General features: G+C 38.0%; 1 protein-coding gene across 1 annotated transcript in view; it reads right to left on the bottom strand.

Moving 5' to 3' along the window:
• The window catches only part of LOC111144481 (SPHK1 interactor, AKAP domain containing), a 167,121-nt gene that overhangs the window by 42,050 nt on the left and 109,416 nt on the right, over positions 1–15,655 (bottom strand). Inside the window, exons 4-5 of the mRNA XM_022498784.1 lie at positions 1,935–1,994; positions 172–306 (exon numbers count right to left, since the gene is read on the bottom strand). Coding sequence (XP_022354492.1) covers positions 172–306; positions 1,935–1,994 — 195 coding nt within the window. The remainder of the gene's footprint in view (positions 1–171; positions 307–1,934; positions 1,995–15,655) is intronic.

Consider the following 15,655-nt stretch of genomic DNA (forward strand, 5'->3'; position numbering starts at 1 on the left):
CTATATATATGGCCTTAATGCTTTGAATAAACTTAGCACTGTTAGACATACTCCTCAGTGCTCCTCCTGCCCCCATCTCTTTGCTCCTCGAGTTCTTTTCTTCATCCTCTTACCCTCATGTTCTTGGTCGATTAGTCGTGCCAGCTGTGACAAAGAGCTTACATCTCTTACCTGTGAAACTTCAAAATCTGCCTGGAGATTTCCAGATGTTAACCCACTTAGAAGGACAATTTCATTTTCTTTTGGCCGTTGGACGTTCATGGAGCTGATGAGTTTTGGAAGATCTGGTGAAACATTGACCAATTTCTGTAGTGGAAGAAATAAGTTAGTTTAGATGACTTCTTTTCACCTCGAAAACCCTACTCCAAAACTATTTACTTGCAAAAATAATACATAACTTATGCAAACAATAGATTACTTAATCCACTAAGATTATTACTAGAAGAGACTGTGTGAAATTGAAGCATAAAAGTTTAGATTGGAATAGAAAATTACTTAAACATAAAGCTTTAAAAACTCTTTCAGTTCTAAATTTTCCAAAGTAGGTATTTAATAATTAATGTCACAACACAGGTATATATTGTAGGGGTTTTCTAAAACACTTTTTCTTTTAACTCTTGTAATAAGAGATTTGTTGATTAATAATCATCTGTTCTAACAGTCAATAATAATATCAATAACAAAATAATTTCCAATATTGATTTTACTCTGTGCACTAGGTGCTACGCGAAGTATTGTATACATGTTACATCTCAGTACACTTAATCTCCACAACACCCCCACATGGATTAGATACCATTATTAATTTCTTTTTATACGTAAGTAGCCTGAGGTCCAGAGATTAGTTTACACAAGCTCATACAGCTAAATAAGTGCCAAATTTCTACTCTTAACCATAGCAGAAGATTGTCTCAAATCGCTCATATAAATCTTCAAACACAGAGTCCTCAAGATGCCAACTTGCTCTGGTCTCTCCTGCTGTCTCTTTGACAGACTCTGTCTGTACCGTAAGTCCATTAAATGAAATCATATGTATAAATTTTTTTTTCCCAAAAATTCCTCCAGGACTACACAGATGAATGACACTTGAAGCTCTGTGGAAATCTATAATGGATAATCTGTATGGGCAAGTGGGTTTGAGAAGCTTCAAACCCAGGTGCAGCATTGTTAAGAAAAAACATCACAGGGATAACTGAGTAATCACAGGCCTACTGTTCTGATTGTCAAGCTGCAAATGGTGTCTGTTACACCACTGTATTATACCAAATAGTGAAGTCAAACCATCTTCAGCTTTGGTTATGAATGGATCACCATATCATGCAAATTAATTCTTTCTATTGACCCCCCAATTGGCTCTAGCTCAGAGGACTGAGGGGCCCTTTAAGTTCTTGTGTGTTGTCAAGGGTTTACAACAGGATCTTCCCAAACTTGGATACGGTTGGAATATGTAGCTGCTGCAGAATGCAAGGAGTCCAAGTCCCAGTTGAATGTAGGACTGTAGTTAGAGTGTAGAAACCAAAGCTAGAGACAAAAATTTGATCAAAGCAGCAGGAAGGAGAAGACCTGAGAGCCTCAGAGAAGGGCTGGCTGATATCAAGAGGGTTTGGGAAAAACTTGGAAACATCATCTCAGGCAGGGTGTTTGAAAACAGAGGAGGTGGGGGCAGAGAAAGCCACTATCAGGCCCTGTAGGCAGGGGAAAGCTCCTCTTTGGAGAGAAGCCATCTTGGGGAAGCAAGTTTCACAAGTATAAGGAAGGCAACCTGCATGGGAGGTGGCAGGGGAAGGGTCAGAAAATGGGTTTTGAAGAGACTATCCTACTAAAGACTCTCCAACTGAATGAGAGCCATTTATAGATGAAGTCCTGTCGGTTCTCTGGTCGGTGCAGCCAGCTTTTGTCCCGAGCTCCCAGAGAGCTTTTGCTCCTAGTGTTACCTGCTGCAGGTGCTCTGTGCTGCAAGCATCCTTGTTCACATCCAGGTTCACGAAGCAAACCTGGGAAAAAGCCCCAAAACAACAAAGTAAGTGAAAAACCTGGCAGTTCTTTTCAAAGAAAGCATAGAATCCATTTCTGGCAAATGATTTGAGAACCCTGCACATTTTGTACAGTTGGCCTGGCACAAAAACAGTTACTGTACCTTGGGGTTTCTGTGCAAACCCCTAACACCCTAGGCACAATTCACCCGATCTCATCTTCCATTCATGGTCTAACAAAACCATCTTTATGTATTCAACTCAATGCAAGTCACAACAAGTCTTCACACTTAACAAGGGGTTATCGAATCTCATGAAATGGAGAAAAGACCTGCAAAATTCTAAACTTCTGTTTTTAACTGCAATGGACAATTCTCTTCATTTATCTTTTTTTCTCCTTCCCCCACTTTCTCCTCTCATTTTTAATCCAGTACATGATAAGAAGCTTTCTCTTTATTTCATAGTTTTCATTCATTGAGTTAAACCTGTTGTATAGTTTGCCTCTTTTTAGCCATCCTAAATAAATGTCTGAATATGTTAGACTGTGAAACCAGTAGCAACAATCTTAAAATATAACTCAGAACAACAAGAAGAGAATTGTTGCAGTTTAAATCTCACAGAGCATAGAAAAAAAATCTGCTAAGGACATTTGCATGGAAATGGGTAGAAGAAAACTTAAAACATAAAGAGGTGAGATATATTCTTTTTCTTTTCCCTTAAATAAATAAATTAATTTAATTGGAATCTTATTTGTTTATTTATTTATTTATTGAGTGGGGTTGGCACACGATGTTACATCAGTTTCAGGTGCACATAGTGATTTAGGTTTTTTACTCTCAACAATTTAATTTGCCCATATAAAACTGATAGCATTAATTATCTGAATACTTAGATGTTTGGACTTACATAGATGCTTGGAAGCATACGGGGCCTTCTGACTTCAGTTGTTTGGGTTATAGTTTCTCAGAATCTATCCTTTCTCTTTTTTACATAATTGAAAAAAACATAATTGAAAGATTTGGGGTAAGTCTTTAAGAACTACAATAGTTGTACGGTGCTATAGTGTAAAGCTCACTACCGTTTTATAGGTTTTCTAGATTTCTGAACTCACAATATCCTTGCAGCATCTCTAGGGTACAGTATCTGCTTGTTAAGAATAACCTGATGGGCATTTGGGGGAAGAAGGGGAACAAACTACCATCCACACTCTTAACTCAGAAGTTCTCCTCCATTGGGTTAACAGTATGACTAAATTGGAACCAGGCATGAGCTCCTTCAGGGACAGCACAAAGAGAGGCATGAATAGGAGATGGTGCTTGGAAGGAGTTCCTGGTTTAGAGCAGTTTGTGAATATTCATATAATAACTGGAACTTTGCCCTTGGAAAACTGGTTCAATATCTGTTTGTACTCAGGGGCTTTGAATAACATGCAGTTGGGACTGCTTTTACTGAAGTGATTTGGCAGTTTTCCATTCATCTTAAAGAAAGGTGTATTACCTTGACCTGGCACTGCAAGACTCTTATCTTCTATCACAGTGGGAGAAGATAACACAGAGACCAAGGAAAAGCATCTATAGTAACTAGTTCTCTGCCCTCTGATACTATCTTTTGTTCTCTGAAGATGAACTTCCTTTTTTTTCATCCTGGGCTGCGGTGTGAAATTCTGCCTATGTTTGGATGAAACCCTCCACACTTGCTAGCTGGGCCAAGACTAGAACAAAGTCAGACATAAACCAATAACTTTCTTATACTTGACACATGTATCTTTCCATACCTTGGTGATAGAGGATGATCCAGGTTTTAAGGGCCTGATGGACATACAATTTGGGAAGAACTTTTTTTTCCTTTCCAAATTACTCTTTATTATAAAATTTCCATTGAAAATTTTGCCTCCACTTTCTGTATGTCCAATATATTTTCCACTTTATTCTTTCTTGAGATTCATTCATTCATTCGTTTTATTGTATTATGTTAGTCACCATACAGTACATCATCAGTTTTTGATGTAGTGTTCCAAGATTCATTGTTTGTGAATAACACTCAGTGCTCCATGCAATACCTGACCCCCTTAATACTCATCACTGGGTTAACCCATCTCCTTACCCCCCCACCAAAAGCCTCTGTTTGTTTCTCAAAGTCCACAGTCTCTCATGGTTCACCTCCCCCTTCAATCCCCCCCCTTTCATTTTACCCTTCTTCTCCTAATGTCTTCCATGCTATACCTTATGTTCATCAAATAAGTGAAATAAGATAACTGACTTTCACTTCTTGACTTATTTCACTTAGCATAATCTCTTCCAGTCCCATCCTGTTGGAAGAACTTTTTTAAGAAAAGGAGCAACAGGGGCACCTGGGTGGCTCAGTGGGTTAAGCCTCTGCCTTTGGCTCAGGTCGTGATCTCAGGGTCCTAGGATCGAGCCCTGCATTGGGTTCTCTGGTCCGTGGGGAGCCTGCTTCCCCCCTCCCTCTCTCTCTGTCTGCCTCTCTGCCTACTTGTGATCTCTCTCTGTCCAATAAATAAATAAAATATTTTTAAAAAAAGAAAAAAGAAAAAAAGAAAAGGAACAGCAAGGGGTACCTGGATGGCTTGGTCAGTTAAGCCTCCAACTCTTGATTTTGGCTCAGATCTTGATCTTATGGGTTGTGAGATCAAGCCCCAAGTCGGGGTCCACGCATAGGAGGAATCTGCTTGAATAATCTCTCCCTCTGCTCCTTCCTCCATTCTTTGTTCATTGATTTTTTTTCAGCTTCACAAACTTTTACTGATAATTTCTTATACATATTCCAAGTTGTTGTCAAATTCAGTGGGAAACCACTCTAAAATTTCTTTCATGTGTGAGTTGTTCTAGGTGTACTCACTATTTATAATACTATTATAAGTTTGTGCTCTACAAACATGAGAATTTGAATAAATTCTCTTTTGTTTGATTCCCATTAAAAAAGGAAAAAAATGCATGGTGCAATTATGATTTTCAACGCTTTCAAATAAATTTCCTCCAGTTGAGAACTTCTCTGTTGACTAGGCATCAGTGAGACCTAGTCTTGTATTATAAGTTCATACGTCTGATGACTGAAAGAATTCTCCACAGACTAGCTGCCAGCACATAAATCTTGTTTTCTCTCCACTATCTACATATTTCTAATGTTGGAAACAGTAGGACATACCTTATATTGTGAAACCATCTCTGACATGATACCTTCATGTCTCAATGTCTGACTGAGTTCCACTGTCAATGGTAAAAATATTCCTGAGAGCCATTACTACATGTGCATGGCTAGCAATTGCTTAACTATACACTAAATCTATCAAGCCACATAAATTTATCTCATGTAAATACACCCCCACTCAATTTGCCTTATGTCCGACCCCACACATTTGTGGTCACTCCAATGATTCTTAACATAACAAGACGTAGTAGGAATCTGATTGGAAGGAGATAATTTTAATTACCATGTCTTCCTTTTGAAAATTTCACAAAAACATGTAACCATGTGAGGTCCTACGGAGCCCTGAGTTTTCAGCTTTGATGGTTTTATAGTAAATCCACATCATGCTAAAGTGGTCCATGTAATGGTGTTGATCTCTTCGTATGTTCACTTTCTGTGACCTTGGGACCTTTACTGACATTTAGGCATCCATTAACACTGAACTCCAAATGGAGAATGTGACAAGTTTGTGTCCAGAAGAGCTGAAGAATGGTAGGGTGTGGGGTAGGAGATTTGTGCAAGTTGAGGAGAGGGCATAGAGCTCTGTGTTTCCAACGGGTATGGTTTTGACGCTGGGTTCTGAGAAGACAAGCAATATGAGGTACTGTTCTTACTCTCAGGGAGTTATGGTCTGGAGTTAGAACACATTTCTCAAATCTATGAAGCACATTATTAAGTATTACAGAAGTGACAGGCCTACGTGCTGGAGATGAAGGTGGGAGAAGGGGGTCAATCACAAACAGCATTGAAAGGAAGGCTGGATTCAAGGTGAGCGGGCAGGACACATTTAAAATGGTCCGAGCAATGAACAGATGACTTCCTCCTGATCAGCCCCTGATGAGTGACAGTAAGAGGCTCTGGGTTAAGCACAAGGTAAAGAGGAGGAGGACACAGAGGCCGTGAAGTCCAAGGCAAGAGTCACGTCCTAGAGAAATTCCAGAAGTGAGGCCAAAGTTTGTGAGCAATATGCCTTTCTTTCTATACTGTGAAGATTCTGGGCATAATTCAAAGAGTTGGAGTAAAGAAGAGTTGGAGTAAAGAAGACATCATCATTTTATGCTATGCTCCCTGTGCCATGAAAGTTGAGAAAGACCTGAGGGTTAGAATTTCCCTCCCAACAAGTGAGGCTGCTCCCTGTGTTATTGCAGCCAGTTGTAAGGAAACTTTCACTAACAGAAGTTGAAAATAATCCTCTGCAGGCTTAGGGTGAGTGTTCTATGTGACTAAAATATTAAAGTCTGGGAGATTTTGCATTATGGTTCTATGTGTGTCAAAACAGGTCCTTCAGGGTCTGGAGAGAACTCCTCGAGTGGGGAGGTTGACGCTATATGTCAGAGATACCAGCCAGTTGGGAATAAGATGTAACTTCTCTGTGTTGACTCTTCATCTCAGTCTGGAGTGATGCTATTGGGTTATGTGTAAAATGCCTGAAGGGGCAAATCCAAATATAACAAATGATCCAGGGAAATTTTTTTAAGTATCTGCATTTATTTAATAATCTCTTAAACATAGTTTATTTCCCTTCAGCCTACACTAGATTTTTTATTCATGAAGGCAGGCCCTGATAGCTTAGTGTTTAGCAAAGCCTGGTACTTGGCAGGTGCTCAATAAATGTTGATAAATGCATATGCATGCATGGAGTGGAAGCACTGTCTCAGTTATTAGGGACATCACCCCTGTAATAATTATTTTCCTTATTTATGTTGTCAGTTCCGATGCTGTCAATAAAAGGTTTCTTCCAATAAGGATATAAGGGAGTAGATAGAGAAGTTATAGAATTAACGGAGCTAATGTTAATCCATCAGTTGGTACTGTTTAAAGTGCTTAGATTGGCTTTTTAGTTCCATGGATAAGGATTTGCTAAAAACCAGATAAAAGCAAAAGTTGAGAACCATAATTGGTGATAAATACATGTAAAAAGGTATAAATACTTTTCTTGCAATGGAGGTTCCTTTCTCTTCACATAAACTACATTTCATGTTGTGTCTGCACATGTCCTTGTTTAGACCATCTGCAGACATACACAGCCGAGGTAGATGGAAACACATATCATCGCTGTGAGAACACAGACACCTCTTTTCTTGCCTACTTAACAAAGCCAATTTTGTGGCTGTATGTACCTTTCAAATATAAATGCCTCTCTTTTGTCATTATTACAGTTTTAAAATAAAATGTTGGAGGAACAAGTGTCACTGAGAAAATGATGCCACTTTATGATTTTTGCTTTCAAGCAATCTAATACAATAGTCTTCAAAAGTTACTTGTACATCCTGACCGTTTTAATGTCCATGTGTGATATGCTGTTTTCTCTGCTTACCATTATGGATTATTTAGCCAAATAATACCAATTATTTATTTCACTATCCGCCCCTTTTCATAAATAGAGAACCATGTGGGCATGTTTAAAAGTAATATTTCACTATGAAATTTCAGTAAATAATGATTTAAGATACATTCTGATGCAGGTGTGCCTGGATGACAAGGTTGGCTCGGCATCTGACTCTTGATTTCAGCTCAGGTCATGATCTCAGGGTCCTGAGGTCAAGCCTGCCTCAGTCTCCGTGCTCAGCATGGAGTCTGCTTGAGATTCTCTCCTTCTCCTTCTGCCCCTTCCCCCAAGCGCTGACTCTTTCTTTGTCTCAAACAAATAAATCTTTAAAAAGGGATATATTTTGGTGCAAGCCACTATGAGGAAAAGGTTAACATTAAAATGGAGTAAGAAAAATAAGTAAGAAAAAGTAAGTAAAATAGTAATAAGTAAAAAATAAATAAAAAATTAAGTAAAATAAAAATAAGTAATTTAAAGTGGGTTGTAATTGGTAGCATCTTTTGTGAGTTAATTACACTTAAAAATGGTTTTGGATATTATGTATTTATTGTAGAAGTCAGACAAAAGCCATTTTAAGTCAGACAAAAAAGTGTCTGACAGAAGAAATACCCTATGTCATGTACAAAATGCAGGGCTGACATTTTGAATTGAAACCACAAAGAACCGATGATGATTGCCAAGGGCAAACTCCCATTATGCTGGGCAGTTTTATTTTTTCATGGACTCTTCAGATAATTAATGAGATAGTTGAGAAATGCTGTTGCATTATGGGTCAAGGAGGGGCACATCTCGGTGCCAGAGGTTGTATGTCAGCAGGCTGTTAGCCCAGAGTGTGGGGCCTCTGACTTTTGCTGTGTACTTTCTCATCTCTCCTGAAATCAGCTAACACCCATGAAGACAATCATCCTATATGGAGATCCTGTTTAGGAAATGAAATAAATCAAGCAGAGAGAGTGAATTATCATATGGTTTCACTTACTTGTGGAGCATAAGGAAAAACATGGAGGGCATTAGGAGAAGGAAAGAAGAATGAATTGGGAGAAATCGGAGAGGAAGACGAACCATGAAAGACTGTGGACTCTGAGGAACAAAATGAGGGTTTTGGACAGGAGAGGGGTGGGGGGTTAGGTGAGTCTGGTGGTGGATACTAAGGAGAACACGTATTGCATGGAGCACTAGGTGTGGTGCATAAACAATGAATCTTGGAACACTGAAAAAATAAAACTAAGTAAATAGAAAGAAAGAGGAAAGAAAGAAAGAAAGAACGAAAGAAAGAAAGGAGAAACTGTTAACAAAAAGCATGATGTCAAATTGCCTTTCAAATTGGGGCATTTGAATGTTTACTATTACCAAATATATACTTAAGTTTTATCTTAGAAGAAAACCAATCCTTTCCTCTGGCAGCTTCTAACAATGCAGCCATCTGGCCATGCGGAGAGGATGGGATCTCTTCATTTGGTGGTATTAAAATGCTGATCCACAAATCTTCTGAAAAAAAAAAATTGCCTCTTTTTTTACCCCAATCCACAGGCTCCTATTAGGTTCAGGACCCTGGGCCAAAATTATCTTTGAAAGGATATGACATTTTCCCCGATCAGTATTTTAGACTAATGACAACTAAAATGGCAGTTTATGCATCCCTGTTGCTATGCCATAGCGCTGTCAGGCATTTTTGGAACACAATTGACGTTTGGAAGGATAACTGTGTTTGTGTTCAGTTATTACTGCTTTAACGTGATTGCAGTAATCACACAAAATGAAATGCAAAGTTTTACCCACACTGGAGACTGTCAAATCTCTCTGCTTTTTAAACTGTCAATATTTTTAAAAATATCTTCAAATTGCTGTTTCGAGGGTAGCTGTTTGAGCAGTTTGTGATAAGAGACTCTGTAAAAGGTATCAAAATTTCTAAACAATGCCAGATATTTTAACTTGCCATACATCTAGCCAATTTTATCACTAACCTAAAAAAATAAAGGAGAAGTATGCTACTCAGGGAAATTATTTTCCCCTATTTTTGTTGTTTCTAAAGACTTTTCTTTTGGAACAAAAGAGTGTACTTATATATAAAATCTGATATACATTTACCAGTTAAAGAACACACTATATTTATTTTAAACTGCCATTTTAAAGATGTGTTTTACTGAGATATAATTCACATGCCATGTGACTTACTCATTTAAAGTATACTTCAATGGTTTTTAATACATGCACAGGATTGTGCAACCACTGCCACAATCAATGTTAGAATATTTCTTCATCCACAAAAGAAAATGTATTTATAAGCAGTCAGTCTTCCATTTCTCTCCAAAAACCCTCTCCCTAGCCCTAGGCACTCATTCATCTTTCTGTCTCTACACATTGGCCTATTTTGGACATTTCAGATAATCAGAGTCGCTCAATATGTGGTTTTTGGTGACTGATGTAATTTTTTACAACACTTTGATTTGATAATTCTGCACAGGACTCTATGCTCATCATGCTAAGTGCAGTCACCATCTGTCACCCTCCAACTTATTGCAATATTATTGATCATATCCCCTATGTTGTAATTTTCACCTCTGTGACTTACTTTGTATCTAGAAGTTTGTACATTTTAATCCCCTTCACCTATTTCACCCATCCTACCACTCATCTCCTCACTGGCCCTTGTGTGAGTGTGCACACACAAGTGCACACACACACACAAAATCTTTTTGACTATAATTTTGTCATCTTTCGTCTCCTTACTGGTGAGAGTTTTCTCCTGTCATCTTCTCCCATTGAAAAGGATAGTATTATGGAAAAATGATGCCCAAGGATGGTGGGGGCAGAGATGAGTCAAATTTCCCTTGGAAGACAATTTATCTGGGAGTTTTACCTTGTTTTTTATCTTAAATTGAAGGGAAAAGGAATACGTATGATAGACTTGGTTCCACTTTGCTTACTTTTTCTCTCACTGAAGTTATTTAGATTTCTAATACATAAAGAGCTGAGATATGTTTCTGAACTCTCAGGAGTCATGCTCTGGGATAGTGCAGACAAAGAAAAGTCAAATGTGGTTCAAATATCAAGCAGCTAAATTATTTCAGATGTCATGGATGATGGCAAGGGGCCTTTTATTCATCAGCTGATCTTTGTTTCTTTTTGAATCAAGATGACTTTTCAATTCTTCATTTTGACTACAGCAAGTAAGCCAAATTTTGGGGAGCCACAGCAATCCACTAACAAGTATAATAGGGAAAATCTTTTTCTGGAGCATGTACTGAGCAGGGAGAAGTAGGCAGAGGATTCATGTCTTCCAATAGATGAGCTGGACCTCAGGAGGTGATATCGAGATGATTTGTTTGCTGATCCTAAATCACTCATGACTAGAACATGAAATGCTTTCCCATTATGAAGTCAAAAATGATAATCCTATACATATCATCCTTCAAAACTCATTGTATTCACACTCTTTTTTTTTTTTAAGTAAACTTTTACCACTCTCTTGGATTGTTTCAATTCAAACCTTTAACTCTGCTTAATCTGGGTAAGTATGCTCAAATGAAAGCATGGCAGAGAAAACGGGGCTATTCCTGAACCATAGAACCTGTGAATAACCCAGACCCCCAAAGAATGAATGATGAGGATAAAAGAACTAACAGCAAAGAAGTGGAGAAGCAAGAAAGCTATGTGATCAAAACCACCTAGTTTTTGAATATTCTAAAATAATCCCATTTTTCCATGGACAGAACACATCATTGTTCAGAACTTAAAGTTCTGTAAGTTTCACCCTAGAACAATGGAGTAAATTCTAGACACAATAAATGACTTATCCATATGGACTCTTTAAACTCTTCAGCTGGCTCTTGGGAGAATGTGCTCCCCTTACATGCCTGGAACATTCTCTCATCTTTGAGGTATGATAGTGCGCAAGAGGCAGGAGGCTGTTCTTTGCCTATAGTCAAGCTGAGCTTCAAAGCCTGGATCTGTGCTTACTAGATCCTAGTCTAAGAGGGTATCATAAAATACTGTGCAGAATTTCTATGAAGACTAAGTGAAATACAAATTAAAGAACATCAGGGAAAGTTGGATGCCATTTTATTGATTTCTGGGTTATTGTCTAAAGAGTGAATTATTTGAAGTTATTACTCTTTGTTCACACAAAAATGGCAATTTCATAAGGCCCAGTCTAAATAATTTGACATGGAATATATATAAAATGCAGCTATTTCTGAGAATGTAAAGCAATTAAAATTTGGTCCTTTCATGTAACTACCCCCACATCTACCCAGATCTTACTTACTTGGTATAAATCTTAGTTCCCATTTAATTATGTAAACATTATTTATTGATTAAAAACATTAAGTTATGTTTTCTAAATTTTATTGTTTATGTTTGGGGTATATATAAGTATAGAGCGACACCTTGCTTTTTAAGGCTATCAAATATTTAATTAAGAAATACCTTCCCAGGCACCTGGGTGCCTCAGTGGGTTAAAGCCTCTGCTTTCAGCTCAGGTCATGATCCCAGGGTCCTGGGATCGAGTCCCACATCGGGCTTTCTGTTCAGCAGGGAGCCTGCTTCCCCCTCTCTCTCTGCCTGCCTCTCTGCCTACTTGTGATCTCTGTCTGTCAAATAAATAAATAAAATCTTAAAAAAAAAAAAAGAAATATCTTCCCTCTTGTTCCCAGAAGTAGTTATGATGTATTTCATCTAAATGTACACCATGGGTATGAGTGTTGCCTGGTATCACACCCATAAAACCAGTGGATGATTCCAATAGACATGAAAGAGGGAGGCAAGTGCATATATAGAAGTAAAAAGTAATTTAAAGCAGAACTGTAGGCAAGTTAAAAACCTCAACCACTGTCTAATCATTATCATATAAATTACTAAATATGAATAGTGCTATTTGTGAGAACTTACAGACCTAGACAGAGCAGAGACTCTCATTAGAAAAAAGATCTTGAATCAGAACGAGTAAATACTTTTATGTGTACAAATCAACCACTAGGATCCAATGCATGATTTCAATTTCTTAATACAGTATATAAAAGGATATATGGATTAGTTTTACTTTAACATTTAAAAATATCAGCTAGGAATGCACTTTTTAAGCAGTGTGGAAAAGCTTATCAGTTAAATTGGCAAAAATCCTCCTCCACATATGATGAAGCAACTCATCTTTGACTACGGCATAAGAGCTCCCCCCTCCAAAAAAAAGAACCAAATGCTACTATAGATTTGATAAATTGACTGTAAATATTGCACGGTTTTAAATTTTGTAGAAATTGTTTTTTTTTTTTAAAGATTTTATTTATTTATTTATTTGACAGACAGAGATCACAAGTAGGCAGAGAGGCAGACAGAGAGAGAGGAAGGGAAGCAGGCTCCCTGCCGAGCAGAGAACCCGATGCGGGACTCGATCCCAGGACCCTGAGACCATGACCTGAGCTGAAGGTAGCGGCTCAACCCACTGAGCCACCCAGGCGCCCTTGTAGAAATTGTTTTTAAAGATTTTATTTATTTATTTGACACAGAGAGAGAGATTGCACAAGCAAGTGAACTGGCAGGCAGAGGGAGAGGGAGAAACAGACTTTCTGCTGAGCAGGGAGCTTGATGGGTGACTCAATCTCAGGATCCTGGGATCAAGGGTTCATGACCTGAGCCAAAAGCATACACTACAACTGAATGAGCCACCCAGGTGCCTCAAAACTTTTTAGAAATTTTTGTGTATGGTACAAGAAAGTGGTCAAGTTTCATACTTCTGCATATTGCTGTTCAGTTTTCCCAACATCGTTTTTGAAGAGAGTGTCTTTTTTTTCCACTGGATATTCTTTCCTGTTTTGTCAAATATTAGTTGATCATATAGTTGTGGGTCCATATGGGTGTTTTCTATTCTATTCTGTTGATTTATGTGTCTGTTTTTATGACATTATCATACCGTCTTGATGACTACAACTTTGTAAAAGAGCTTCAAGTCTGGAATTGTGAAACCTCCATCCTTGCTTTTCTTTTTCAGGATTGCTTTGGCTATTTGGGGTCTTTTGTGGTTCCAAACAAATTTTAAGATTGCTTGGGTTCTGGTTCTGTGAGAAGTGCTGGTGGTATTTTGATAGGGATTGAATTAAATGTGTAGATTGTTTTGGGTAGTATAGACATTTTAACAATGCTTGTTCTTCCAGTCTATCAACATGGAATGTTTTTCCATTTTTTTGTGTTCTCTTCAGTTTCTTTCATGAGTGTTTTATAGTTTCCAGAGTAAAGATCTTTTACTTCTTTGGTTAGGTTTATTCCTAGGTATCTTACTGGTTTTGGTGCAATTATAAATGGGATTGATTTCTTGATTTCTTTTTCTGGTGCTTCATTATTGGTGTATAGAAATGCAACAGATCTCTGTTTGTTGATTTTATATCCTATGACTTTGCTGATTTCAAATAATAGTTCTAGCAATTTTTTTGGTTGAGTCTTTGGGGTTTTCTATATAGAATATCATATCTGTAAAGAGTGAAAGTTTGACTTATTTCTTGTCAATTTAGATGCCTTATATTTCTTTTTGTTGTCCTATTGCTGAGGTTAAGACTTCAGTGAGAGTGGACATCCCTGTCTTCTTCCTGACCATAGAGGTAAAGCTCTCAGTTTTTCCCCAATGAGGATGATATTAGCTGTGGATCTTTCATATATGGCCTTTATGATGTTGAGATACATCTCATCTATTCCTACTTGTTGAGAATTTTTTTTTTTAAATCAAGAATGGATGCTGTATGGGCACCTGGATGATCAGTTGGTTGAGCACCCGATTCTTAGTTTCAGTGCTCAGCAAGGAGTCTGTTTGAGCATTCTCTCTTCCTCCCCTTCTGCCCCTCCCTCTGCTCAAATGCAATTTCTCCCACTCTTTCAACTAAATAAATAATTTTGTTTTAAATTCTAAATATTTTATTTTTATTTTTTAACTTAACTTTATTTTTTCCGTGTTCCAAGAGTCATTGTTTATGCACCACACCCAGTGCTCCATGCAATATGTGCTCTCCTTAGTACCTACCACCAGGCTCACCTAACCCCCCACTCCCCTCCCCTCCAAAACCCTCAGTTTATAGATGCTGTATTTCATCAAATGCTTTTTCTGCATCAGTTGAGAGGATCATATGGTTCTTATCCTTTCTTCTATTAATGTGGTGTATCATGTTGATTGATTTGTCAATATTGAACCACTCTTGCAGCCCAGGAAACATTCCACCTGATCATGGTGAGCAATTCTTTTAAGGTATTATTGGATTTGGTTTGCTAGTATCTTTTTTTTTTTAAGAAATTTTTTTAAGGTTTTATTTATTTATTTGACAGACAGAGATCACAAGTAGGCAGAGAGGCAGGCAGAGAGATGGAGAAACAGGTTTTCCATTGAGCAGAGAGCCCGATGTGGGACTCGATCCCAGGACCCTGGGATCATGACCTGAGCTGAAGGCAGAGGCTTTAACCCACTGAGCCACCCAGGTACCCAGTTTGCTAGTATCTTTTGAGAATTTTGCATCCATGTTCATCAGGGATATTGGTTTGTAATTTTCTTTTTTAGTGAGTCTTTGTCTGGTTTTGGAATCAAGGAAATGCTGGGAATGAGTCTGGGAGTTCTCCTTCCATTTCTATTTTTTGGAACAATTTGAGAAGAATAGGTATTAACTCTTCTTTAAATGTCTGGTAGAATTCTCCTGGGAAGCCAGCTGGTTCTTTTTTGGGAAGATTTTTTTAAAAGATTTTATTGATTTATTTGACAAATGGAGAGAAAGACCAAAGCAGGGGGAGCAGCAGGCAGAGGGAGAAGAGGAAGCAGGCTCCCCACTGAGCAGGGAGCCTGATAATGAGAAGCTTGATCTCAGAAGCTTGGGATCATGGCCTGAGCCAAAGGTAGCCACTTAACTGACTAAGCTACCCAGGAGCCCCTGTTGGGAGAGTTTTATTACTGGTTCAATTTATTTGCTGGTTATGGGTCTGCTAAATTTTCTATTTCTTCCTGTTTTGGTTATTTGTATGTTTCTAGGAATTTATCATTTTCTTCCAGAGTGCCCAGTTTGCTGGCATAGAATTTTTCATAAAAATAAATTAAAAATGGATGAGAGACCTAAGTATGTGACAGAAAACCATCAAAGTCCTAGAGCTAAACACAGGCAGTAACCTCCTTGACATTGGC

This window comes from Enhydra lutris, unplaced genomic scaffold, assembly GCF_002288905.1.
Source record: "Enhydra lutris kenyoni isolate GAN:26980312 unplaced genomic scaffold, ASM228890v2 scaffoldscaffold1, whole genome shotgun sequence".
NCBI classification, from domain to species: domain Eukaryota; kingdom Metazoa; phylum Chordata; class Mammalia; order Carnivora; family Mustelidae; genus Enhydra; species Enhydra lutris.